The sequence below is a fragment of the Perissodus microlepis genome, chromosome 6, assembly GCF_051167445.1.
Source record: "Perissodus microlepis isolate ML-2025 ecotype Zambia chromosome 6, ASM5116744v1, whole genome shotgun sequence".
Lineage (NCBI taxonomy): Eukaryota > Metazoa > Chordata > Actinopteri > Cichliformes > Cichlidae > Perissodus > Perissodus microlepis.
The window spans coordinates 24,536,457-24,563,956 of NC_140466.1; the positions used below are offsets into that span (position 1 = coordinate 24,536,457).

General features: G+C 42.6%; 3 protein-coding genes across 3 annotated transcripts in view; 1 reads left to right on the plus strand and 2 right to left on the minus strand.

The window, feature by feature from the left end:
- usp38 (ubiquitin specific peptidase 38) overlaps nt 1-9,330 on the minus strand; it is a 10,265-nt gene extending 935 nt beyond the window's left edge. Inside the window, exons 1-10 of the mRNA XM_084931628.1 lie at nt 8,988-9,330; nt 7,089-7,779; nt 3,947-4,082; nt 3,617-3,746; nt 3,359-3,460; nt 2,781-2,939; nt 2,399-2,589; nt 2,217-2,310; nt 2,009-2,115; nt 482-1,814 (exon numbers count right to left, since the gene is read on the minus strand). Coding sequence (XP_084787754.1) covers nt 482-1,814; nt 2,009-2,115; nt 2,217-2,310; nt 2,399-2,589; nt 2,781-2,939; nt 3,359-3,460; nt 3,617-3,746; nt 3,947-4,082; nt 7,089-7,770 — 2,934 coding nt within the window. The 5' untranslated portion in view covers nt 7,771-7,779; nt 8,988-9,330. The remainder of the gene's footprint in view (nt 1-481; nt 1,815-2,008; nt 2,116-2,216; nt 2,311-2,398; nt 2,590-2,780; nt 2,940-3,358; nt 3,461-3,616; nt 3,747-3,946; nt 4,083-7,088; nt 7,780-8,987) is intronic.
- Nucleotides 9,331-11,233: 1,903 nt separating this feature from the next.
- smarca5 (SNF2 related chromatin remodeling ATPase 5) lies at nt 11,234-20,882 on the plus strand. Its single transcript, XM_084931627.1, has 24 exons — nt 11,234-11,508; nt 12,485-12,613; nt 12,700-12,866; nt 12,962-13,062; nt 13,393-13,493; nt 13,602-13,781; nt 14,465-14,620; nt 14,722-14,853; nt 14,973-15,041; nt 15,131-15,240; nt 15,360-15,586; nt 15,741-15,862; nt 15,972-16,124; nt 16,238-16,370; nt 16,519-16,667; nt 16,758-16,880; nt 16,981-17,088; nt 17,805-17,918; nt 18,008-18,130; nt 18,362-18,494; nt 18,584-18,702; nt 19,036-19,248; nt 19,374-19,484; nt 19,594-20,882. Exons 1-24 carry the CDS (start codon nt 11,437-11,439, stop codon nt 19,657-19,659), a joined length of 3,111 nt encoding a protein of 1,036 aa, XP_084787753.1. The 5' UTR covers nt 11,234-11,436; the 3' UTR covers nt 19,660-20,882.
- Nucleotides 20,883-20,971: 89 nt separating this feature from the next.
- The window catches only part of frem3 (Fras1 related extracellular matrix 3), a 33,255-nt gene continuing 26,726 nt past the window's right edge, over nt 20,972-27,500 (minus strand). The window contains exons 13-24 of the mRNA XM_084931626.1: nt 25,873-26,031; nt 25,440-25,743; nt 25,228-25,359; nt 24,799-25,130; nt 23,996-24,188; nt 23,801-23,905; nt 23,353-23,480; nt 23,128-23,262; nt 22,907-23,033; nt 22,623-22,810; nt 22,369-22,515; nt 20,972-21,634 (exon numbers count right to left, since the gene is read on the minus strand). Coding sequence (XP_084787752.1) covers nt 21,077-21,634; nt 22,369-22,515; nt 22,623-22,810; nt 22,907-23,033; nt 23,128-23,262; nt 23,353-23,480; nt 23,801-23,905; nt 23,996-24,188; nt 24,799-25,130; nt 25,228-25,359; nt 25,440-25,743; nt 25,873-26,031 — 2,508 coding nt within the window. The 3' untranslated portion in view covers nt 20,972-21,076. The remainder of the gene's footprint in view (nt 21,635-22,368; nt 22,516-22,622; nt 22,811-22,906; nt 23,034-23,127; nt 23,263-23,352; nt 23,481-23,800; nt 23,906-23,995; nt 24,189-24,798; nt 25,131-25,227; nt 25,360-25,439; nt 25,744-25,872; nt 26,032-27,500) is intronic.

A 27,500-nucleotide genomic window follows, 5' to 3' on the forward strand; every position in this document is an offset into this window, starting at 1 on the left:
TTTCGCTGCATGTAATTACAGCACCCCCTAGAGGAGATTTACTGCAGTTGTAATGAAAAAAAAAGTGTGGTGGAATGTCAACTCGATGGAGCACAGTTCAATGACTCGTGAAATTACTCTTCACATCTTGTAACAGGACAGTTCCGATGTGCAGTCCAAATAAAAAACTCCTACACACTACATCTCCAAGTTATCCGTAAAAGCACGGCCTGCTTTCCCTTCACCTCTTTCCACCTCGGTGACTCTCTGACTTTTATAACCTCGATTCTTAGAAGTGTTAGTGTTAATGAGGCTTTAAGTCATGTTTGTGTAAAACAGGCAAAATAAGCATAATTTCTATCCAAATACCCTCAGAGTTCTTAAACCACAGATTTAATACGAGCTAATCGCTTCACACTTGAATTTATAGGCAGTGACAGTTTTAAAGGGTAACTGAACACCAGTATATGGAAGTGCATTTCATGTGTTCAACTCAACGTACCTGTAAATAGAGCTTGTTGTCTTTGATAATAGCATCCAGTAGTTCTTTCTGCAGAGGAGGCTCGGCACTCAGTCTCATTCCATTTGCCATTAGTCCCCCATTTAAGCTTTGCCCTGGTAGCTCCTGTTTCCTGTACATGAGCACATAAGCGGTGTCCTTGGGGAAGCGATTAGTAATGTTTTGCACTGATTGGAAAGATGTGAACGTTACTCTGCTATCATTGAAGAGCAGCCAATCTTTTGCCTCCTGGCTACTATTAGGCAGCGTTTCGCTTTGTTCACGTGGAAGCGAGGGAGCTGAGCAGGTGTAGAGGTTGGACTCGGCCTGGGCGTTCCCTAAATCCTCTTTGATGCTGTACTGGTTGTCTGGATGCTGTGCCCCATCTGTTCCATTAATATTACGACCATAAGAGTAATAGTGGCCGCTCTCTGACGATATACCAGAATGTATTACGACCGAGCTGAGGACATAGGGGACCGACTGAATCGCCCTGCTCATCTCCTCTGCTCCATCTATCCTTGCCTTCTCCTCTTCCTCATCGTGTTGCGACGATTTGAGTTTCTTGGCCAGATTCTCGCTGCTCTCAGGAGAATCCACTTGCAAAGGAGACGAGGTAGAAGAAGAACACTGTGTAGGTACGGAAGGGTCATGTACAGGAAGTCTGATCAGCGGTGGGATGGTGACATTGTCAAGAATCTTCCTACGGACATGGCATTTGGCGTCATATGAAAATCGCAGCAGAGTGAGAATCAAGTATTCAGGGGCAGACACCACTTTAATGGTCTTCTCTGCCCGCTGGAGGGAGCTACACTTCTCGCAGAAATAGGCGTTGTCTCCGTCGAGGATTTCCGGAGCCAGAAAATAATTCACCAGGTCAGGCACGGAGAGGGGAGGCTCATTTGTTACTGGCACAAAGTGGGCATTGCTAGCTGGAGCTTTGGCCGAGCCTGGCTCAGGAGCTTCGCTGCCACCATTGACAGATCCCTGACAGAGAGCTTTGGGCTCTTCTGATTGCCTCTGGGTTTGAGGGCCATCCTGTAAAGTGGTACCTGGACAAAAGGCCAAAGAGAGGTCTGTAAAAGGTTCTTCTTTCTCAGAGATGCAGTTGCACAGCATACAGCAAATGCTCGTGATTAGCTTCCCTCCAAACATCTTTTCTATCAAAGTCCTTGTGTCATCTCCAGGTTTGGCCTCTGCTAGAGGCAAAATGGTCTGTTCATTGTCTTCCTGAGCAGATGTTGTTGCAGAGTCTTTGGAGCTCGTGTCAGCTGGGGAGGCAGCTTTTGGTTCAGCTGAATCCAGTGCCTGAAGGGTTTTCTCCTCCTCATGTAACCTTGGGATCAGAAAACACTCAGCTTTTTTTTGAAAAATCAAACAAATTAGTGCAACGGCTATGTCTTTGTTTAAACACAGTTTATAAACAGTATTCATACGCAGTTAGCACTCACAATGCTTTATATTCATTAACATTTATTCCATTCCGCTTTCAGTAATGCAAATGATGGACAAGCTATTAATTTAAAATACCTGTCTAAAAGAAATCTGAGGTACTCTGAACAGTCCTGCTGAGAACCCATGTTGAACCAGGGGGGGCGGGACGCTTCCAAGAAGTTTCTGGGAGCATAGGCCGCCCTCTGTAGGACAGATAAACAAATGAATGAAACACGTTAATATCTGCTGCTGTAGTTCTCCACTAAAAATGCTTGTAATTGCTACTTAACAGGGCAACACTAACCTGAGTGTGTGCGAGGAAAGCAAAGAGAAGCTGAAGCTTTTTCATTAGTGTGTTGGAACCGTTTAGATGCAATGATAAAACATGCCTCCTGAAACTGAAGAAAGAGAAAGAAAAGTTGGTTTCATATTTCATTTCACAACAAGAACACCTGCTTTTACAGATTTTATGTCTAAAAGACTCACTCTGTGGCCATAAAAAGGGTCTGGATGATGCTGTTCATGTAGCAGGTGTTCCCCAAGTTGACTAAGCCTGTTTTGCCCGTCTCAGACTTAGCTTGCCTCAGCAGACCAGAGGCAAATGAGTTGGACTGAGACGTCCAGGCACTTTGATTCAACACCAGCTTGATCTTCTCTTCTGCAGATTTTGGTAGATCCTGAAAAGAAAAGAGACATCTTTAACACAGTAAAAATGCAAAGTAAAAGTAACAGAAAGTCTAACTAAAGCTCCTCATTGCATATCATGTTTCATTTATAATGATCCAAATAAATAAAACATGGACCTGATGTGTTTTGTTATCGTTGAAATATCCAACTACAGAAAGAAGTGTTCTCCCCACTTGGTTACCTTGATGGCCTCCAGTATGTTGTCATAAAGGTCAGGGAAGCCAGAGTACTGGTACATCATGCAGTGTATGAGCTCAGTGAACTGCAGCAGGAACGCTTTGCTAGTGGGAAGCCCATCTGTCCTTAAGGACTGAACTAGATCTACTACATGTGGAACAACCTAAGAGAGAGAAGGGAATAAAGAGTAAATGAGAAAAGAGTAAAGAGAAAAATGTTGAGTACACCGTAGCGCTGAAAACAGCAGAAGGTACAGCTAACATTAATCATAAATATCTGTGGTGAGGTGAGCCACGGGGTGGTTGCACATCAGAAACCCCACAGAGGTCTCATTTGCAGAGTATTTTTGAGCCTATTCATGTTTTTAGAATCTAATGAAATTGGCCAATTCAAGGGCTATTGCTCTGCATTTAAGTGCTTCACACATCATTAGTGAGAGTGTGGTGCCAAGCCCAGAGTTCTGGGAAAAGACGTCTATGCAGCTTTGAAGTAATTTAAGCCAGAAGAGACGAAAATGAGAAAACCAATAAAGTGGGCATACGAGAGGGAAATGGGCTGTGAGGACACAAGAGACCCCCTTACCAAATGGAAGGCCTCGGGAGAGTGCTGGAAACTCAGCAGCATGTGAGAGAGCACAGCCAGTGCCCCCTGCCGCACAATGGGGTACCACAGACGACTGAATACCTATGGGTGGAGTTAAAAAAAAATAAATAAATAAAGTAAATAAAAAAAAAAAAAAAAAATCATCTGTTGCGAACATGTTTATTTATAGAGGTGCTTCAGTAAAATGCACACAATTTCCATCTATTAGAAACTCATTGAAGAGTTCTCATTACAAACCAGTTCAATTTTAAGCAGAGTGACATCTATGAGGATAGTGAACTTCTGAACAGCAGCCAGGCCTTTCAGCAGAGCGATGACCCAGGTATCTACATGTTGGGCAAGAGGCCAAGATAACCAGTCAATCATCCTAGATGGACAGAAAAAGGATATGTTAGCAGCAAATGACTGGAACAAACCCACCCACTCTTATTAAATAGATCCACAGATTTTCAGTTAAGATAATGTTCAAGCCATTTATACATGCGTCCTAAAAACTGTACTTCTCCAGTTGTATTTAAATACTGTGGCACTTCTTTTGAACTCAAATGGCTCAGTGTGCAATTTCACCTGCAGAGTGCTTTAGTCATGTTTGCGTCTCTGACGTTCTGGTCTGTGGTGAGGCTCTTGATAAGCACTGTGATCATCTGGACAGGGATGTGCTGGACCAGGCTGGCCAGTGCAATGGATGGGTCAAAGGAAGGGTCTGCGATAATCAAATACATAATGTTAGTTTTTCTTTGTGTTCCAGCGGACACGTGCTGGGATACAAATTACACTTACAGTCTGTAAGAGAAAATAGAAAAAGAAACAAACACTAAGGTTGAACAATAAGAAAGTAGAGGTTTATCATCATGAAAACATGATCACAATCATCTATGGTGCTTTATGCATCCTCTATGAAGAGGGGGGACGCTCTGCGGATATTAGGAAAGCATTCCAGGGGCACTGTTCACCTGAACAATATCAATAAAATGGAGGCCGAGGGACCTTTCAATCCAAAGCGGATCTGCTCACAGAGCTCAAACACATACTGTCCATATAATATTTGAAACAATTTCCTGCTTCAAACCCAGAACATCAATAACATTTACCATCAGCTACTGCAACTTTGACTTCAGCTGAAACTCTCTCAACTATTAGAAGAGTGAAACTGCCCAAAAAGTATAAAGAAAAAAAAGACTGTGTGTGTGTGTGTGTGTACACACACACACACAGTCTTTTTAGAGATAGAGAGATAGAGAGATAGATATATAAAAAAAAACACCCATCTCGCCCCTGCGGGCGGTTTATCCTTCAAGCTCGGGTCCTCTACCAGAGGCCTGGGAGCTTGAGGGTCCTGCGCAGTATCTTAGCTGTTCCTATGTATGCCTTGCCTGCTAGCATCTTGCACCCTGCTGTTGTGTGCTGGATTGTCTCTGGAGCATCTTTACACAGCCTGCACCTGGGGTCTTGCCTGGTGTGATAGACCCCAGCCTCTATGGATCTTGTACTCAGAGCTTGTTCTTGTGCTGCCATGTTTAGTGCCTCTGTGCTGTCTTTCAGTCCAGCTTTGTCCAGCCACTGGTAGGATTTCTGGATGTCAGCCACCTCCTCTATCTGCCGGTGGTACATACCGTGCAGGGCCCTGTCCTTCCATGATGGTTCCTCGTCTCCCTCCTCTTTCTTGGGTTTCTGCTGCCTGAGGTATTCACTGAGCACTTGGTCAGTTGGGGCCATCTTCCCAATGTATTCTTGGATGTTCGTTGTCTCATCCTGGACTGTGGTGCTGACACTCACCAGTCCCCGGCCCCCTTCCTTCCGCTTAGCGTACAGCCTCAGGGTGCTGGACTTGGGGTGCAGGAGCTTTCTTGTCTTTATGTCAGTGGCTTCTATCTCCTCCTTTGGCCAGCCTATTACCCCAGCAGGGTACCTGATCACGGGCAGGGCGTAGGTGTTGATGGCCCGGATCTTGTTCTTACCGTTCAGCTGACTCCTCAGGACTTGCCTGACCCTCTGCAGGTACTTGGTGGTTGCAGCCTTTCTAGCGGCCTCTTCATGGTTCCCATTCGCCTGCGGGATCCCCAGGTACTTGTAACTGTCCTCTATGTCTGCAATGTTGCCTTCTGGTAGTTCAATCCCCTCATATGATGCCTGACAGGAGCTTCCATGTAGTACTGAGGCAGGTTATTGGTCGGTAGTTGGATGGGACCGGTCCCTTCTTGGGGTCCTTGGGGATCAGGACAGTTCGACCTTCGGTTAGCCATTCCGGGTGTCTCTCGTTAACTAGCAGCTGGTTCATTTGTGCTGCCAGCCGCTCGTGGAGTGCAGTCAGCTTCTTCAGCCAGTAGGCGTGAACCATGTCGGGCCCTGGTGCTGTCCAACTCTTCATACTGGAGACCCTTTCTTGGATATCTGCCACTGTGATGGTTACTGGTCCCTGTTCAGGGAGGTCACTATGGTCTGCCCTCAGATCCACTAGCCACTGAGCATTGCCGTTATGGGTTGCGTCCTTCTCCCATATGCTCTTCCAGTATTGCTCCGTCTCCAGCCTTGGTGGTGCTGTTCTCTTATTGTTCCCTTGCCACTGAGAGTACACCTTTGCTGGTTCTGTGGAGAACAGCTGGTTTATTCTCCTGCCTTCTATCTCTCTGGTGTACCTCCTCAAGCGGCTAGCCAAGGCTGTGAGTCTTTGCTTGGCAGTTTCCAAGGCCTCAGGTATGGACAGTTTGCTGTATTTCTTATGCACCTTCTTTGCCGCACCTTTCTGCAACTCCGTTAGTTGGCTAACCTCCCTCCGTGCTGCTTTGATCTTGCTCTCTAGCCTCCTTCTCCATGGAGGGTACTGCCCCTTGTGGCTGTTCAACTTGTAGCCAAGCATCTCACTGATCACTGCTGCCGTATTGTAGATCAGTTTGTTAGTGTCGGTAATCGTGGTTGTAGGTATCGTCCGTAGTGCTGCATTAACATCATCTAGCAGACCTCTCAGTTTGCTGTGACTGAACTTTCAGAATAAGAGTACGGGCATTACCCAACAGCATCATTAATTGGTGGATGGCAGTATGCCAGGGAAGCCCACTCAAATAAATGTGTGTCGAAAATATAAACAGCTGAATTCATATTCATGAACATTACCTTGTCTAAAGATACTTTCTCACAAAGGTATTCCAACACAAAGTTCTTGGTTTCTAGAATAATGATCCAAGCTGATTTAAAGCAATTTGTTACATCTACTAAAATACATGGATTTCAACACATTTTTTCTGTTTGGTCAGTCAATGTGAGGCCCTTTTCTTACTGTGACAAAGTCGATCTGGTCTAAACCTTTGACCCTAACACGTTTAACATTACATTCTACTGTAAACAGAAGAAACATGTCCAACCAACGAGGACTACAGCCATCAGAAAGTCTTATGTGAAATGCCTTCAGAAAATAAATGTAATCAGGTTCATAAGCACAACTAGAAAGTCATTTAAGAGCATTTGAGCTGTGGGCAATCTCTGAGGAAGAGATGTAAATATCAAATAATATTTCTGTTTGAAATGCCCATCCTTAACGCTACTATTAACAAAATCCAAATTTGCTCTTTATGTTGAGTATTTCTTTTTTTTTAAATGGCATCTATAACAACAAATGTCTCAAAACTGAACCCATTTAAAAAAATGTAATCACGTATGAAATGACTTTCTTGTTCCTTTAAGGCACAATTTATATGGAATCAAAGAGTCTTACCTGTAGAGGCGATAATAGCAAAGACCTCCTGGAGTGAGGGCAGCAGCGTGGCTGGGTCAGCCTTCCAGATGTTCTGTAGCAGCGCGCTAACTTTCGTCACCTGACCAACATACTCTCTCAGTTCCTGCTCTTGGCTAGCAAAGCAGTGGAAGGAACTGATGGTCCTCACCAGCTGCTGGCAGAACAGAATACCCGACTTATCTCTTGGGATGCACTGCACAAAGTCTGACAGCAAAGTGCTCAGGCGGGCACAGAAAGCGGGATCAGGTCGTTCACACACCATCCTTAAAACCTCCACCTGGATCACACTAAAAATCTCCAGCACCGATGGGCAGCTGATGAGCAGCCGCAGGCAGCAGTGAATGTATTCTACTATGGCAGGGTCTTTGCGGTCCAGCTGGCCGTAGCCCTGCTGGAGCAGACTGAGGACGAAGTCTTTGCTGAAGAAACGCTCAAACTCTGGGCGGTGGTAGCGTGCATAGGCTTCAAGAACCTGGGAGCCAATTTGCTTCTGGAAGGCATCTTCACCGAGCAAGATGAGGCGGGTGGTGAGTGTGAATAGTGCCTGACACTGATCCTCTGTCACTTCTCTCTCAGCTGCTTCCACTACCTTCTTCACAATGGCCTTCTTCACTGGAACAGAGTGATTGGAGCTCACCAGGCCCTCCAAAATCTTGTCCATGATGTCGATCTGTAGAGGAAAATTGAAAAAGTAATTAGGTGAACCATTAAAAAAAAAAAAAAAAAAAAAAAAAAAAAAAAAAAGAGTCAGAAAACATCTGCAGTCACGCTAAATGGTGCACTGAACATTTGTTCTGTCACAGTTTTTGTTTGTGATCACACACGTCACAGAAAACATTTTGACTTATGACTATAAAGCAATGGTGTAAACAGTAAAATTATTAGATTAGAAATCACAATATCAGCAACACCGCTCATGTTGAGCAGTTTGGGAGACAAAGTTAGAAATGCAAGGTTACAATTGGCCAGGCACAGACTCCAATGGGGCCCCCTGGATGGCTCTGGGAAGTGGGATTGAAGGCGTGCATTTTGGACATTTAACTGTATTTTTACAGGTTTTACAACTTTACAACAAAATAATTAAGTAATACTGTAGTTAACAATTAAATGACAGAACGGTTGCTTTTTCGCGATCTACATGACATGCCGTGACTTTTTCCGTAATTTTACAAATTTCTTAAAATTTACGCCCAAAGAGCCGCGCTGACAGATTTCTTTCATTTACTACCGTAGCATTTCTTTATCGTGTAGTAAAAACGAAAGACACTTATTTTAAGATATCGATGTAGATATCGATATAGCTGTTAAGATACCTCTCGGATTAAAAGGTGTAGTTGAACTTATTTACCTTAACGGGAAGGGGGGCATTTAAGGTGGTTTCAGTGGATCTGTCACTAAATATAACGCACGACTTTGCTATACATTTTTTTTTCCAAGTTCAGCGTAATAAAACAAATTTAATGTAGTGTCCATCTGCCTTGAAGACTGCACATTACATTACTATGTGCTATTTCACACGTGTTTTGCCTATGATCTCTGACTCCTGCCGCTCTGTGTTGCTGCTGCTGTGGGGGATACACACAGATAGCCGACTAGCTTGCTAAAGCTAGCTGTAAAGTTAGCAGATATTTCTATATGTCTAGAAACTAAAGTACGGCTAGAATGAGCGTTAAAACTAAACCTGAGAAACAGTGCTGACCTCTCCATAGCGGCAGTTTTTACTAACAAACTGCCCCCAACAAAAATAAAATTAAAATAATTTTTTTTAAAAATTAGAAGAAGAAGAAAGAAACAGCCGAAGAGGCCTGCCGTTAGCCTACAAACTGACTTAGCATAAATGCCACCATGTAACTCAAATAATCCAACATGTGTGCTTACCCAAATAAAGCATGTCAACAGCGTCCGACCAGAGTAGCTTCTGCCGTCGGTCAGAGCTAAATGTCTTCAGAGAGATAAAACAGTTTTATGTGTATTTATTTTGGTTCATTTCCTCGCTCGGAAACAGCTGATTAACCGTACAGCGACGTCATTCCTATGGACAGAGACGGTGGTAGGACCCTTGGGGTGAAGCTATTTTTCTCTTAACTTTGCCTGTTCCGCTTTTGTTACATTTGTGTAACGGTCAGTCGTGTGGGTTTCCACGGATGGCGCTGCTGGCCGTTTGACATGCTTCCAGTTAAACGAAGCTGCGTTTCCGCGAGCATTTTCGAGAACCTTTATCCTTTTATTGTACACTTCGTGTGTTGCGTTCAACCACTACTCGTTCATCTGCCCTTTTTGGGATAACGCTACGATTTAAAAAAAATCATGAAAAGATGGAAACCTCCCAGCTTCCACCTAACATCCAGATTGATCTGCATCTTGGAATTGTGATTATCAAAGACTTTATTTTCAAATTTTTGCATCCATCTGCACTTTCACACTGAATTAAGGAGATGTTGTTTGTTATACGAATGGAAGAGTTAGGCATGTGTAATTTAACAAGAGATAGGGGCATTTTCTTCTCGGCCCAGTAGGATATGTAATCTTGTTTGTACATTTTTTATTTTTTATTTTTTTTTTTTTAGCGTTTTTTAATACTACTACTACTACTACTACTACTAATAATAATAGATTAAATGCCTTTCCAGTAAGGGTATTAACAGTTTGTTCTCCACCTCAGCTTCAATGTGTCCAGTTTACAGACAGTCCCTGAGCCTTAATGATTCTCCCAGCAGACTCCTGAGTACACTGTGCTTCCCATAGCAGAGTAACATAGAATTTCCATCATTTGGTGCACACATTGACTCCATTAGTAAATAGAGCCTGCTCATCCCCAGCCTCTGTGTTGGTCTTTCATTTCAGCCTGTTGTCCATGTTGACACCCAGGTACAGTGCATGTATGTCTGTGTAGCCATCTTCTTCCAAGGGCCACTTCCCTGGTCTTTTTCACATACAGAAGCAAATGATTGCTCCCAGACCACTCCACAAAGGCATCCACTATAGTGCTCACTAGTCTTCCTACTGCCCATTACTAATGCATCTACTCACTGCAGAACTGTCAGAGGATTTCTAAAGGTTCCATGACCTAGAATTGTACTGAAAGTCTGAGGTGTACAAAGTGAACAGGTGTGGAGACAGCACAGTCTCCTGTGGAGCTCCTGTACTGCACATCAACAAATCAGACTGAGCACTGCCCAGTCTTACATACCGCAGCCTCTCTGTCTCTCTGTCAAGCAGTCGGTAATCAATGAGATGGTTGATGTGTTTGCTGACATTTCCTGTAACTTTTCCCTCAGCAGCAGCAGCTGAGTTGTATGAAATGCACTTGATAAATCAAAGAAGCTTATCCTCACAGTGCAGCTCTTACTCTATAGATGGGGAGTAAGCTCTCTACAGCACATAGATGACTGCATCATCCACTCCCAGAAAACGTGTTACTTTAGGAAACACAAGTGGGACTGAAATATTACTTTACTATAATATTTCACCCTATCAATCACAAATATTGACTTGGCTATGTCTTTTCTTTAATCAGTGAAACCCATCAAACTTCCTAAGGGGGTGATGCTAGTGTCATTGGCTTCAGAAATGAGTTATAATATTAAAGCATCTAACTTTGGAAGTGCAAGAAACATATTAACGTATCCATATATATATGTCAGGTCTGGTTAAAAAAAATTCTGAAAATGCATTATTTATTTTTGTTTTTAATAGTTTTTGTGTTAGTCTTTTCAATTATTCATTGCGTGGAGGGCATATGTCAGATGCTAGATTCAGAACAATAAGTAAAGGTATTTCAATAAAAAAGAAAACTTTTAAAAGAAGGTGAGTCCCGGTCTTGCTGACATCCAGAGATTCAATAAGCAGCAAAACCATCAAGTTATAATAAAAGTGTTTTACTAAACCAGCAAATACTAAAACTAATCATATTAACCCATACATTGTTGCAGTTTTTCCAAGTTTAAAAATCGTTTCAGTTAAGTTTAACTTTTTAAAGGCTTTAGTTTAGATTTAGTTAACTACAGTAACCTTGGAGATGACTGGAAGCTGTCATATGAGCCATAACAAAAACAAATACTTTCGACAGTCTGCGAAGGCAGCATAATAAAATCTCGCGATAGCGCGCTCAGACCCGGTAACTATGTGAACGCGGGTGCGCGAGAAAAATCTTGCTAGCGCGAACGTGCTGCCTGCGACCAACCGGTGTGTCTTTCATTAAAAACAACAGGATTGTCCTTATTTACCTCGAGGAAGTTCCGAAAATTCTCAACGACTCTTAAACGGGATCACACAAGTCACCTAATAACAAACGATATACCTGAACGGAAAAGGAAAATCGACAAAAATGTCCGAAAGCGCAAACTGCGTGGAACAGCGGGAAGAGCAGGCTGAAGTTGAAGACGCCGGAGGAGCGGAGGTAAGATGTTTCAAAATGGGAATTATGTCCTTTCGACGCTGACTTCGTTTCTCACAAAGCCGACACACAGATGTATAACTCTGAAAAGGTCCATCTCTTGTTCAGGCATTTTTCGAAATCGACTGTGTGAAACTTTCAGTTTGTCAGTTAGCTAGCAGCGGCGCTGCCATTAGCTCCCGACGACAGCAGCCAGATCCACCAGCGCAGCAGCGAGGCCAGCCGTTTTCATGAGCGCCCACTCTACTAGCTTAGCCCCGCTAGCTGCCTGTCTCATATCGCTCCAGAAGTCCTTACTTGTTCTATGCTTGCTCTCAGACCTGGTTCACTCAGTGGGACGCTTATAACAGTGAGTCGGCTTTTAGAAAACCCCGTGAAAACAAATTGGGGGGGCAGAAGCAGTCCTCTCAGCTGTACCGTCTGCCCCTTTGTTTTCGGAGCAGACCGCGTAGCAATGGCTGTTGTGACTGGGGAAGGATGCTGCTTCGCTGGCTGCCTACAGCTCGGCCAAAAAATGATTTGAAACTTCTATCAATATAAAAATCCCACATAAAGAAAGTTGAAATTCCAAAACACCGTCCTTGCTTTGTATTGGAAGCATTTTTTCTCCACAAAAAGTCTTATCATTATCACCTCTTCTTCTTTTAATAGAGATTTAAATTTACAAATTTACTGGTACTTCTCAGCACGTCTGATAGCAGAGGGGTAAAAGAGACTGATTTATTCTGTGACGCAAATGTGCTATCAAAAGTACCTTCCCGTGACAGTATATGATTAGAAGAAGAACTGACGGTATTTCAGTCAATACATGCCCTGTTTTCTGCAAATGTGAATACAGATGCACCTTGAAATTTTGGTTTGCCCTTTGGCTTGTTTTTGAGCCAATGAGCTCATCTCTTCCTATCAGTTGTTGTTGTTGTTGTAAACATAAGGACGACATCCACTAAGACTGGTTTGTTTTCACCATACACTCCCTTAGGAGAAGTCTGACTCTTCAGATGCTGGAAAAGAGTCCTCTTCAGATGCAGGTGCTGATGGACAAGATGCCTCCTCCTCCTCATCTTCCTCCAAAACTAAAGACTCTACTCCAGGTTATGAGGAGAAAGTGGTAAGTCCTCTCTTCCATCATTACATGGCTCACCACTGTACTCCTGGGTCGGAAGATGAATGGGACTTTCTTTCTGTGTAATGCAGCAAACAGACCGGACCAACAGATTTGAGTATCTGCTGAAGCAAACAGAGCTGTTTGCTCATTTCATCCAACCAGCTGCACAGAAGACCCCCACCTCACCGCTCAAGATGAAACCGGGACGTCCTCGTATCAAGAAGGACGAGAAACAGAATTTGCTTTCAGCTGGAGAGTGAGTATCTATCCCTACAGAACAGTTTCTTTTCCTCCATTTAGAAAGTTTTCTCCCATTGTGATTTATAACGCTGTCTTTTATTTTTTTAAAAGCAACCGCCACCGTCGCACGGAGCAAGAAGAGGATGAAGAGCTTCTTAACGAGAGCACAAAGACCACAAATGTGTGCACTCGCTTTGACGAGTCTCCCTCCTGTAAGTAAAGACCTGTTTTTATGGGGACTCAAAGCACACACTGAGCATGAGCAAATAACAAATATATATGTGGCTGATCCTGATACAGCCAATAAAGGAAGCACTGAAGCACATTGTCTTTGTACTTAGCAGAATTCAGCCAGCTCATCTGTGTCACTTCACTCAGTTAGGAGCCTTCCTAAGCAAATTTCACTTGACTTGCACTTGTTGATCTATTACTGCCCTAATAAGAGGCAGCAGAAGCACTCCCCCTAGTGGTGGGAGTTTTTATTAGGCAAAACAAAATTAAAACAATTCTTACAGAATTTTGTTTTCTTGTCTGTAATGTAGATGTGAAAACAGGGAAGATGAGGGACTATCAGGTCCGCGGTCTGAACTGGCTCATTTCTTTGTACGAGAATGGAATCAACGGTATCCTCGCCGATGAAATGGTCAGCACTTTTTCACGTTTCTACTTATTCATGGAGTTAAATTACAGATATTTTTATCGTGTCATAATGCTGTTTTTTTTCATTCATGTTTTCTTTTCTTATTGTCAGGGATTGGGTAAGACTCTCCAAACTATTGCACTGCTGGGTTATATGAAGCACTACAGAAACATCCCTGGTCCTCACATGGTGCTGGTTCCCAAGTCCACCCTCTACAACTGGATGAATGAGTTCAAGAGATGGGTGCCTTCCCTTCGTGCTGTCTGCCTGATCGGAGACAGAGATGAGCGGGTAAGCTGTGTCAAAAATGTATCAATGGTGTGAAAATCAAAGCATTTTTTCAGATGCTTTGGTTGTCCTTCACCAGTTCTATTTGGTGGACTCCATATTGTTTTTTTTTTTGACTCCCACAGGCGCTTAAAAAAGTTTTAAAAGGTGTTAAATACTGCAATCTAAACAATAAGGCCTTAATTGTTGTTTAATGTCTTAATTCAGTCTTTAAAAAGTCCTTATGCCATACGTTGTGGGAGGTAGGCTCTTAGTAGTTGGTTTTTATGACTGCAATTTAGATTGTTAAAATAACAGGTAACATCTATTTTTGAATAATAATTTATTGTTTGTTGTTTGTGACACAGGAAACGATTGTGTAACCGACAACACTCGTGTATTGTTCTGGGGCCAGAATGCTCAGAACAGATAGCTAGCAACAAGACAAGGATGGGCTAAATAAAATATAATTGGCTGTTTAGCCAGGCAGAAACCAGGAAGCGTATACAGGGTACTGAGTAGTTTGTAAACAGAATGTCAAACAGAAAATGCAGCACCAATTAGATTTTTTTTTTCTGCATTTAAATACACTCCGAATCTGTCAGTTTTTTTTTTAAATTATTATTTTTTAGGTATTGTAGACACATATTTATGAGATTAATCTGTAGAACTCTGGTGGTAAAAACAGTTTTCTGCTTCAATGACAGACTGCCCTGATCCGAGATGTGCTGCTGCCTGGAGAGTGGGATGTGTGCGTGACATCCTACGAGATGCTCATCATTGAAAAGGCGGTGTTCAAAAAATTCAACTGGAGATACCTGGTCATTGACGAGGCTCACAGGATCAAGAACGAGAAGTCAAAGGTCAGACAGCTGCTGAAACAAAATAGTTACACATGTCAGCCACCTAACCTTTAGTACTGTGAGATGGTCAGATCGCTAAGGTTTTCTTTGCTTCTCCATAGTTATCAGAAATCGTGCGTGAATTTAAGACCACCAATCGTTTGCTGTTGACTGGAACACCCCTGCAAAACAACCTCCATGAGCTGTGGGCTCTCCTGAACTTCCTGCTGCCTGATGTCTTCAACTCATCAGAAGTAGGATTTCTATAGAAAACCACAAAATCAGTAGTTTATAGAAGAAGTCTTGAAAACGCTTTAGAGAAGAGGTGTTTCTGTATTAAGGTGCCAATTTAATTTCTCTTCTTTTTTCTCAGGACTTTGATTCCTGGTTTGATACAAATAACTGCCTGGGTGATCAAAAGTTGGTTGAACGTCTTCACACTGTATGTATTTAATGCGACTATCCAGCACGCTGCTGTACGTTGTAAGGTGTGTTATATTTCAGTTGGGTTAATGCGCTCCCTGCGTGTAGGTGCTGCGTCCTTTCTTGCTTCGTCGTATCAAAGCAGACGTGGAGAAAACTCTGCTCCCCAAGAAGGAGATCAAGATTTACGTTGGCCTGAGTAAGATGCAGCGGGAGTGGTAAGCATCCCCAGTTAAAATGGACTTGCTATAAAACAAGACCTGAGCTGTTTTTGTGTTTTTCCCCTGCTGTATTTGTGGATGCTGAACTTAAGTTGTTGTGTGCTACTACCCGTCAGGTACACAAAGATTCTGATGAAGGACATTGACATTCTGAACTCGGCGGGTAAAATGGACAAGATGCGTCTGCTGAACGTTCTCATGCAGCTGAGAAAATGCTGCAACCATCCTTACCTGTTTGATGGGGCTGAGCCCGGCCCGCCATACACCACAGACATCCACCTGGCGGTGAACAGCGGCAAGATGGTGGTGCTAGACAAGCTGCTGCCCAAGCTAAAGGAGCAGGGTGTGTGGATTCTTTTTGTTCAGTATTTTAGTTATCTCTTTATTACCGGCGGGAGGGCTCACGCTCCCGTTTGCATATACATTTTTAAATGCTGGTAGAATTGCAAAATTATTTTAATTACGTCTCTTAACGTCTCCACATCCCTGTTTTGTAGGTTCACGTGTGCTCATCTTCAGTCAGATGACCAGGATGCTGGACATCTTGGAGGACTACTGCATGTGGAGGAACTACGGTTACTGTCGCCTGGATGGGCAAACTCCACACGAGGAGAGACAGGTGAGATGTGGATTTGTCGTCTTCCATAACCAAAAGCAATTCCTGAGTGTTTGGTATTGAGAGTGTGATTATAAAAGCACTTCATTTTCACGTGTTTGTGTATTTACAGATCTCCATCAATGCTTTCAATGAGCCCAACAGCTCAAAGTTCATCTTCATGTTGAGCACCAGGGCTGGAGGGCTGGGTATTAACCTGGCAACAGCAGATGTAGTCATCCTCTACGACTCAGACTGGAACCCTCAAGTCGATCTTCAGGCCATGGTTAGTAGTCTAATATGATGATCTACCTGAGCACGGGTGTAACCAATGAACTTGATTGTTTCGGTCAGATTACCTGACTTTTTTTGTTTGTTTGTTTGTTTTCCTCTGCTTAGGACCGAGCTCACAGGATTGGTCAGCAGAAGCAGGTGCGAGTTTTCCGTTTCATCACCGAAAACACAGTGGAGGAGAGGATTGTGGAGAGGGCCGAGATGAAACTGCGCCTGGACTCGATCGTCATCCAGCAAGGTAACTCATCTCACTTAAAGTCAGCCTGTTTAAACTTGTTTTAGTGTCCTGCATGCTGTTAAGAAATAAAATATGAAGTTCACATAGTGGTACTTGTTGGAAATAGCGAAATAAACAAAACTTTATTTTATTTATTTTTTGAAAATAGGGAGACTTGTGGATCCGAGTGCAAACAAACTGGGTAAGGATGAGATGCTCTCCATCATCCGCCACGGTGCCACACACGTGTTTGCTTCCAAAGAGAGCGAGATCACAGATGATGACATCGATGCCATCCTGGAGAGAGGTGAAAGGAAGGTGAGTGTGGTTGCATTAGCTGAAAAGCATCAATTGAAAGTTACTGTGTGAATTTAAAAAATCAAACACTTTGAAATTATTGTGTACCAGACTATGGAGATGAAGGAGAGAATGTCATCGCTGGGCGAGAGCTCTTTGAGAAACTTCACCATGGACACGGAGAACACCAGCGTGTACACCTTCGAAGGAGAGGACTACAGAGAGAAGAAGAAGGTAAATAGGTTGGCCAGCATCGGTATTTATAATCCGGGACTGCCTTTCTTTTGGAAAAAGACTTAAATCCTTAGCTTGTGATTTTCATTTTTCCGTTCAGGTCATAACAAACTGGATCGAGCCGCCCAAGAGAGAAAGGAAAGCCAATTACGCGGTGGATGCCTACTTCAGAGAAGCTCTGCGAGTCAGTGAGCCCAAAGCACCAAAGGTAGGAAACCATCACTGTACAAACATCATACAGACAGAATCTATTAAAGCAGCAGGATGTTTAATGTTTATTTATTGGGGATTTGACTAAGTTCTTTGATGGCTAAACAAGGAAAAACTCAAATTAGTCCAGTGGACTAGTGTAAAACTAAGAAACATTCGGTTATTAAGTTAAATTTGTTAACCGTTTAATATACAATGTCAAAAGCCTTGTAAAGAAAACCATGTGATACCATTAATCACATTCTTCAATAATGAATCATGTCGCTTAACTGTGTGCCACCTTGCGTTGTGCATTATGGACATTGCATTGTATTCTCCAAACAGGCAACTAAGAAAAACACGTATAATAAACTGATGTTAAATATGATATGAAAACATGTTATTACAAAACATTGTTTTATCTGTGATCTCAGTCTTTCACCTTTTTAAAGAACTAACACGAAAAACTAACAATTATACTATTACCAACACAATCAGGCCTAGATTAACTGATTTTTGGCGTTTCTCAGCAGTGATGCGCCATCTGGTGGCAGGTGGCGGCATAACATTTAGGAAACAACCATTTACTGCATTGAGTATCAATTAAATTGTAAACCAGTTAGACTGAATGAATACGTTTGGTACAGACTAGTGACAATAGCGATGATTAGGTGACTAGTTGTGCATGTCCCTATTACTTATTTTGGATTGCCTTTTTTTTTTTTTTTTTGCCAGGCTCCTCGTCCTCCTAAGCAGCCAAATGTGCAGGACTTCCAGTTCTTCCCCCCACGTCTTTTTGAGCTTCTAGAAAAGGAAATTCTCTTCTACAGAAAGACCATTGGATATAAGGTACAAAGAGATCAGACACATTCCTATTTGTCCAAATTTTGCTGTCTTTTGAGAAGACTCTAACTGGATCTGTGGCTTTGTCTCTTAAGGTTCCTCGCAATCCAGACATACCAAACTCTGCTCAGGTCCAGAAGGAGGAGCAGGCTAAGATCGATGAGGCGGAGGCCCTCACAGAGGAGGAACTGGAGGAGAAGGAAACCCTTCTGCAACAGGTGGATTATTTTTCTTGTTGACTTGCAGCCAGTGGCTGATATACAAGAAATGAAATGTTTGCATATTTCATTTCTTGTTGACTTGCAGCCAGTGGCTGATATACAAGAAATGAAATGTTTGCATATTTCATTTCTTGTTGACTTGCAGCCAGTGGCTGATATACAAGAAATGAAATGTTTGCATATTTCTCTAAATTGTGCATTAACTGATCAACTGTACGCTTGTCGCAGGGATTTACTATTTGGAACAAACGTGACTTCAACCAATTCATCAAAGCAAACGAGAAGTGGGGGAGAGATGATATTGAGAACATTGCCAGAGAGGTTGAGGGGAAAACTCCGGAGGAAGTCATGGAATATTCTGGTAATGGATTTTTTTTCTTCTGTGGAAAGCAAACCCAGATATTTAAATTGGTTTATTGTGTGACTTCATGTTCGTGTCCTTTCCTGCAGCTGTATTCTGGGAGCGCTGCAATGAGTTGCAGGATATTGAAAAGATCATGGCCCAGATAGAAAGAGGAGAGGCCAGGATTCAGAGGAGGATCAGCATCAAGAAAGCACTGGACTCAAAGGTAGCAGTCAGTCAACTGTGAAATAATAATAATAATAATAATAATAATGGATTGCATTTATATAGCGCTTTTCTAGACACTCAAAGCGCTTTACAATTCCACTATTCATTCACTCTCACATTCACACACTGTGGTGGAAGCAAGCTACAGTTGTAGCCACAGCTGCCCTGGGGCAGACTGACAGAAGCGAGGCTGCCATCAGCCCCGTATCATATAGTATGTTTTCTAAAAAAAAAAAAAAAAAAAGATTATTTTTGTAGTGCAAGTTGCTGAGTAGATTTCTCATTCAGCGTTGTGTTTATCCTTCAATGTGTTTCTCAAATCCTCCTTTAGATTGGCCGCTACAAGGCTCCTTTCCATCAGCTCCGTATCTCCTACGGGACTAACAAAGGCAAGAACTACACAGAGGAGGAAGACCGCTTCCTCATCTGTATGCTTCACAAGCTCGGCTTTGATAAGGAGAGCGTGTATGACGAGCTCCGCCAGTGCATCCGCAACTCACCACAGTTCCGCTTCGACTGGTTCCTCAAATCTAGGACTGCAATGGTGAGTTTGGATTACTTCACTCTTATTTCTCAGGTTTTTTCTTCTGTTATTTAAAAAAATTTTAAAAATTGTCTTAATAATTAAAAATGCAATTTTTTTTTTTCCCCCCCCCATTTATCGTGTAGGAGCTCCAGAGGCGATGCAACACCCTGATCACCCTGATAGAGAGAGAGAACATGGAGCTGGAGGAGAGGGAGAAGGCGGAAAAGAAGAAACGGGGCCCAAAGACCGGCTCAGTAAGCTACAAATTCATCCCATAATAAACAATTCAAACTATTTTAAGCTGTCTATTAAGGACAACATCCTTTTATTATTATTTTTTTAATCCATTTTTTCCCCTCCCAGGCGCAGAAACGAAAGTCAGAGGGAACTCCAGACGGTCGAGGACGAAGGAAAAAGCTCAAGTTGTGAAGCTGCTGGAAAATCCCGCATTAACAGAATTAAAGACGGCAGCCAGCTATCATTAGTCCTAGTGTCTGTGTTTGTTTGCAGGCTGTGATAATGTACTGTGTAAAATCCCTGACGGACTGATATGGTTGTTTTAGGTTCTAGGAAGTGTTTCTTTACAAGCCTGCCTTGTTGTCACTTACCTAAACACTGCAGCTGTGCTGGGTTAGATTTTGTTCGCTAGTCCTTATTTTTTACTAGTACTTAATTGAAATATGTGTATTTATGCCTGTTGGTTGTACCACATTCCATTGCTTGAAACAAACAATATGTACCCTTTTTTATTTTTAAGAAAACATCTGTTCTTGTATCTTATATTGTAGAAAATGTCTTTTTGAGCATCGCAAATAAATCTCCCCCCTTTTTTTAAAAAAACAAACAAAAGCTGATAAATGACACGTTCATAAAATATTTCTTTTCAGTTTGGCACCTTAAGTTTACATACATCCAGTATTTGGAAAATTTTCAAAGTTAATAAGCCATAAAAGTCTGCTAATAGTTGGCACATTAAAATATGCTGTCACATGTAGAAGGAAAAAGTATAGTTTTTATACTGCACTTGTTTTCAGGCCTTGATCAACAAACCAAACAGATTTTTCTTTTTTCAAGTTTCACCAGGGTGTAGTAATACTTTTTTTCCTTTTCCCCATAGTCCTACATTGATGTGTACACGGATAGGTGTGCATCTGATTTTAGCCACATTTATCTAGAAAATGTAAAAAAAAAAAGTGGATTTCTGCATTCTCAAAAGACTAAAATAACATTTACAATCCCTTTCAGTGACACCACAGTAGTACTCTTATCAGTAGTAGTATTGCAGGCTTCTTATAGAAGGAAAAAGAATCACATCATTAAGGTCAGTTTTGACTAACATTCAGTCCTTTTTGCTCTCCACTAAAAAAAAAAACCACAATGAACATGGTGAAATACAGTAATTAACAAAAAAAAAAAAAGACTTTGTGATTAGAAAATAATTTGCTTTTATGAGATTTAAACAAGGATGCCATTTACTCACGAGTTACTACATTACATGCATTTGCAAACACTGGATAAAGAGCGATATTTTACAACTTGGAACCTAAATGAAACCGATATATTTTGAGGGGCTTCTACTTATATCCATGATCCTGCATAGGTTGTAATAAAGGCACGAACGTACAGTAAATTAAAGACAAACAATTATCAGAGATCAGCAAGCCTCATTATTCTGGTGCATTCACTGCCTGTGGGCCCCGAGTACTGACATCCTTTGCTGTCCACAGACTGTTCTGGGCTCTTTTCAGTGCTACACAAGTTTGGCATCGAAGGCACATTGGTGGAGGAGACTTATCAAAGTCCCTTTAATAGGGGACAGATGTTTGAACTGGAGCCGGGCCCACATTTACACTTCTGAGCTGTCTGAGCCACCCCACATGCCTGCTGGGCTGTGACTGTAACCGTTGTAGGCCGAAGAAGAGGAGGTGGCGTAAGGAGGGTACTGGCTCTTCTTTTCACGCTTCTTGCGCCGCAGCAGGAGAATGACGACGGTGGCAATGAGGCAGATGAGGAGGATCAGGCCTGCGACGCCCACCAGCAAAGGTATAGTGGAAGAATCAGTCAACTCTCTGCCTGAACTCTCCAGCAGGGGGCGCTCTAAGAAACTGTCACGATTAGGGAGCCAAGGCTGGCGCTGGCTGACCACAATGCGGTCTCTTCGGTCCAGGGCGATGTGCTGGATGTTGGTGCCCCGATTGTTTTCGATACCGATGTCTTGGGCTACAGCAGGAGCGGAGAAAGAGGGGGCGGCACGGCGGTGGCGGGTGGAGGAGCGGGGCTGCTCAACAGAGGAGATGCTGTGATGGAGGTACTCCACACTGCGCTTGCCAATGTTGCGGTTGGCATTTTCTCTGGAGCGGACAGTGTAGATGGTGTGGATGAACCATTCTCGACCAGCTGCCACCTGAAAGCACAAGATGTGTAATTCTCTGTAAGTCTGGGCCTGTGCAAAACAACTACGGAGGACCAGAAGTGCCAAATTAAAAACAAGAACTATTTAATAATAATAATAAATAAAGTATTTTATCATTAAATGTACTACCATTAATCCTACTATAATATTTGTAGCATATGTATGCACATATGTCTGTAAGTATCCTAGCTCGTTCTTAACAGGTGGGCCAATCGCAACGATACTTTGCACAAACATTGTCACACATACAGCAATCATTAATATCAAAATGTTTTTAAAAACATTTATATTTCCATTTAAATTCGTTTCACCCTTCACATTTAACATATGTTGCTTGTAGCTTTATGGTAACCAAAGCTTGTGTCTTTGATTGAATTTTGTTTGATAAATGTGAAACGAAGACTTTGAAAAGAAGAATTTGAAAAAATATTGCAGGCCGTGCTAGTTTATTTCATCACTTTTGCATTAATTCCCATATTTATTATCATTACCACTTAACATTCAGTTTTGTATTATTACGTTATGTGTATTTATTGATTTTTATCTCTTTATTTTTGATCAATTTCTACTTTAACATGAGGGGGCTGTCATTCAAAGGATCAACATGGAAAAGCATGTCTATGTTTTTCACCGTATTTACTTAAATTATTCATTTATTTATTGTTATTTTTTTTCAGTTTTGGGCCTCCATATATGACCATATTGTATCTGTGAATAATGCAGACCTGAAAAAGTGGAGAGGAAGACAGTGTGAAGCCGTCAGTGCCTGGCTGTCTGATCAAAGACAGAGCTCCTGGTGTGTCCTGCGCCAGTGTGGCCTTAAAAGAAACGTCACCAAATGATGTAGCTTGAGTCTCTGGCTGGGCTTTGTCCTGCAGAACGGCACACACACACACACACACAAAAAAAATCAGAAACCCCATCTACTTTTTTCACTTCCACAATATCCAGTCATACTTTGTGATCCATTGCATCATACCAGGATCTTGAATCTGTGCAGTAGAGAGGGTGCGTCTGCCAGGCAGCCATACTCTTTGTTAGTGGGGTTGTATTTGGGAACGTAACCGTCCATTCCGGTGCAGAGGAAGACTTTCTCAATGCTGCAGGAGAAGGAGTCACCCAGGTTCTGGACTGGATCCACCATCACACGGCCATAAATCATGGAGCCTGAATTGAAGTACAGATGAAATGTGACATCGCCTGTGGGTCATGGTTTCCCACTGTGATGTTACTTAACACCACTAGATGGCAGTAGTGTAGTACCTTCTGAAAAAGCAGCATCGGTTCCTTCTCCAAATCCCATGGAGCCATCGGACAACCACAGCTCTTTCTTGGACAGCAGGAACATTTGTGTGTTGAGGCTGAACTCGGCTGCCACCGGGTCACTCACCTGGAGAGCAAGGATCATTAAAAAGGCAATAAATAATGCATCAAAGTGTAAATACAACACACTGAAAAAGCCTTTAAGAGCAATCAGCTCTAACCTGCTGGAAGCGAATGTCCATATCAAAAGTAAGCGGCTCCCTTGGGTGGCAGACGGGAGGGATGCTGAACTCCCCATTGGGTGATGCAATGCAGGGGACCAGCTTCACTGTATAAGTCCCGGAGTAGTCTCGTACCTAGAGGTTGGACAGACATTGAGGAATGGGGCTGTTTGGTTTGCTATTTCTTTACCAGTTGAAGGATGCTTTCACAGTTAAATGACTCACAGCAAAATCAGAGACAAAGCTCCACTGCTGCATGGGCTGGTTGTATGTAGGCTCAGTCCTGACCAGGGCTAAAGTGAACGTCAGCCCAGAGTGGTCTGCACATATCACCATAGATGACACGCTGGTTCCTGAAAACAAACATGTATACAGTCATAAATCTTCACAAATGCAATTTGCCCAACCTAAGCTAGTAACTGTGTCTACCTCCTTATTTATAGAGTGACCTTTCACACTGCTTGTGCTACTTGCTGCCTAAAAGTAAACGCTGTTGGGTCATTTTGACATTTGCTGAATGACCTCTGGGTCTTTCAAACAGGAAGACCCCTGAGGTGGAACTCCATAAATAGATAACGACAGGATGTGGACCACAGGGAAATCCAATAGGAGGCGGCTTGTACAGAATGACCCCACAAGATGGGTTTAGGGTGTGTACACTGTACATGCATACCTGGATGAGACATGACAAACTGCCCCCTGAAGCGTGCCTCGGTCTTGAAGTTGACAACGAGACGGCCCTCCTCATTTATACGCATACTGGTGGGGTACATGGCTCCTACGAGTACAGAGGGGAACGTTTTCCAATGAGCGTCACCAATTTACATTTTTCCTCCGTAAAGACTAACAGCGTTGGCTATGAAGATACCTTGTAGTTCAGCTTCAGGTGGGCTGCCAATGCCATCCTGCCACAGAATAGCTGTGTCATACACAAAGGTGAGCTTGAGCTCTGATTGCAGGTCAAAGTGCTGCCAGCCTCCGACAGCCACCGGAGAGTGGAAGACGTAAGACACAAAGAGAGGAACACGCAGGGTGACATAAGACTGGACCAGGTTCAGCACCTAAATGGGCAGGGAAAAGGCACCATCGTGAATAATAACTATTTCTTTGGGAACTAATGCTAGCGAGTGTCTTTAATCATCCAGCTAAGAAAATCCCAGGAAGTTGATTCCGCTCATCTGGACTTTTTCAGTGAAACAAACTTTTTGTCCCTCATCCAAGTGACTTCTTCAATCTCAGCTGGCTGCAGGTTTCTCCAACCTTACAAATGCTACAGTTGCAATAATGACACCACTGGCTAACAAAACTGAGCTAACAGCCCGAGCTTCAGTCATTATTGCAGCTGTATCATTTATAAGGTTGGAGAAACCTCTAGTCAGCCGGTCACTTGGATGAATAACGCGACCTCCAGATGAACACAATCAACTTCATGGGGTACTGCTAGCAAGCTAGCTAGTAACAGGCTCACCAGGCAATTCAGCTAATACCAGTTGAATCACAATATCTCATTCATAATGTTACTATCTAGCTTTCTGCTGGAAAACCTTGGATCCTGGCCCTCCTGTTAATGTTACAAACTTTAAAAAATGTTCAGACTGAGTAAAATGTGGCGAGTTTAAAACACATTTGACCGTCTTCACTTATTTAATTTTGTATAGCTTTTTTCCCTACCTGTCCATCGGTTCCGATGGATCCTCCACAGTCGTTCAGCAGCTCTGACATGTCATAGTAGCTGGTGAACTCCCAGAGGCAGGCCTCTAAGTTGAGATTCCTGTAAAAGCGCAGAGAGTTGGCTGAACGCATGACAACGTTGTATTGATAGGGCGATGTCTCCCCAATTATTTCAGGGTTCTTTGTTGCGTCTGTGATGAAGCCGTAGCCGGTTTGGATCTCATTGAAGTCCAGCAAATTGGAGCAGCGATGGTTGCCCACACGTGTGCCATCCGGGCTCAGGGTAAGCTCAAAGTTGGACAGAGGTCTTGTGGAGATCACTGGCAGCATTCCTGTTGAACGGGCAAAAGATTGTTTTTGTTTTTTTTGTCACACACATTGGCTATATAAGGGCATATATTGAGATTTGCAACAAAAATTTCCGCTTACCGTCCATGTGAGGCATGTGGACTGTCAGTTTGATGAGGTTGGGAAAGTCTGGATCATCTGGACCCGTGTAGCGAATCTTTGCAGAGAAAGGTTCAGCTCCAACAGTACCTGGGACACGAGGCTGACACATACCTGCAAAAGGTAGGGTCAGCTAAACCAGATAATTCTACATCCAGTATTTTATCTGTAAATCTCTGCTGGCTTCTTCTTACCCTCCTCTTTGCTGATCACAACTATAGAACTGACGAGCTCCAGGCCAGCATCTCCGTTGGCATTGAAAGCCCTTGCTGCACACTGAACCCTAGAGCCGGCTTGGAAGTAGATTGAATCCAAGGTGATGGACTTGGTATTGGTGAAGAAAGTGTTAGTGTCCACTTCCCTCATGGGGCTGGTTACTCCATCTGATCCGGTGGGAGCGCTGATGAGCCAGCGGTACTGAGTGAGCGTGTCGTTGATGTTCTCCGCGGCACAGATGGAACCCGTTTTATCAAAGTCATGATATTTAGGGTTGCAGGCCTAGAAACAATATGATAAACCTTACATTTTTAAAAACAGTATTACCAATATGTTTTATATAATAATTACTACTGAAAAAGTGCTTTGTTAGATTTTATATTAGAGTAAATAGAGCAGCGTCTCACTCACCGTCACACAAACAACAGGGTATCCATTGGGTGGGTAGGGTCTGTCTTTCATTTTAGATGTGTCGTCATACATGAGAAGGGAAACCACTTGGGGGATGGCAGGGAAAGTAACATCTGCCACACTGTCCATCTCCTCAATGTAAACAATGGCCTTGTTCATCTGGGAAACAGAGAGAAAACGCAGAGTTAACTGGCTGTCATCCTAAACAACTACCCAACACTTTAAATAAGCCTATAGCTCTGCCATTTAGACTATTAGATTATGGGTATCATTAATGTGTATCCATGTGTAAAAAGCACATACTCTAACTCATAATCTAGTGTGGCAAAGGTTTAGAAGTAACATATTTATCTCATTGAATGCTTTGGTTCAAAACAATGCAGTGTGATTAGTCATTACCACAATTTGGTGTACAGTCACTGGACACCTTATTAGGTACACCTTGCAAATCGAATGATGTAGTTATACTGCGATTCTTCTTCACCTAGTCCTTTGCAACTTTCCCTATGTGTGTTTAATCATTTGTATTTCTAGTTATTAGTTACATGTTTAGTCAGTTCCCTTTTTAGGTTGTCTTGGTCTCATCTGTAAGTCCTCTCCATGTCATTCTCTCTCGTTCTCCCTCTCTCTCAGCTCTGTCATGTCTCTCTCTCGTGTACAAATTTGTGTGTCTCTGTGTGTGTTTTCTGTTTTATTGTGAGAGTCTTTTCCGGTGTGTATTAAGTTCTGTTTCACTTCCCCTTGTCATTAGATGTAATTAGTCCAGCTGTGTTCCCATGTGTCTCCACCCCTAATCACCCTTCTGTGTGTATACTGTGTCAGTCTCCCTTGTCAGAACATCTGTTATGTTCCAATCATGTATCTTTTAAATTCCTGTCCCTGGATGTCCTCCATTGTGTATCCCTGTTCTGTGCTCCAGTTTCCCTATTGTTATTCCCAGTGTAGATTCCCGTTTATGTTTTGGGTTTTCATCTTCGTTTGTATCTGTTCCAACGCCTCGAAGGGCTCGCTTTCTGTTTAACCCTTTGTCTGGCTTTGTGTCTGCCTTTGTGTCCTCATTACACTCATTCAAGAGAGTCCATATGAATTGTAGTCTTAGTTTTCTGTTTTTAGCCAACAGGAGTGGCACCTGGTGTGGTCTTCTGCATACCTAAGATGCTCTTCAGTTTCCGAAATACTCAGACCAGCTCATCTGGCACCAACAACCATGCCACATTCAAAGTCATTTAAATCAAATTTCATCCTTTTTCTGATGCTCGGTGTAAACTTCAGCAGTTTGTCTTGACCATGTCTAAATGCCTAAATGCATTGAGTTGCTGCCACGTGATTGGCTGGTTAGATATTTGTGTTAAAAAGCAGTTGAAGGGGTGTATTTGTTAAAATATCTGATGAGTGTATCTGAATGAAGCCAGCTGGAAGAAATTCTCATCTGTTTTCACAAAATTGTCTTTTCAATGCACTGTTCACTAAGAAATACACTCTGAGTAATACTGCAAATACACTGAGTGCTGGAGATTAATAGTTATGCCACAATGGATTTTGATTTGCTCCTAAACATGTTTATCAATCAACTCTTGATAAACAAATTAGTTGTGAATTCAAAACATTGCTATTATAATATCTGCCGT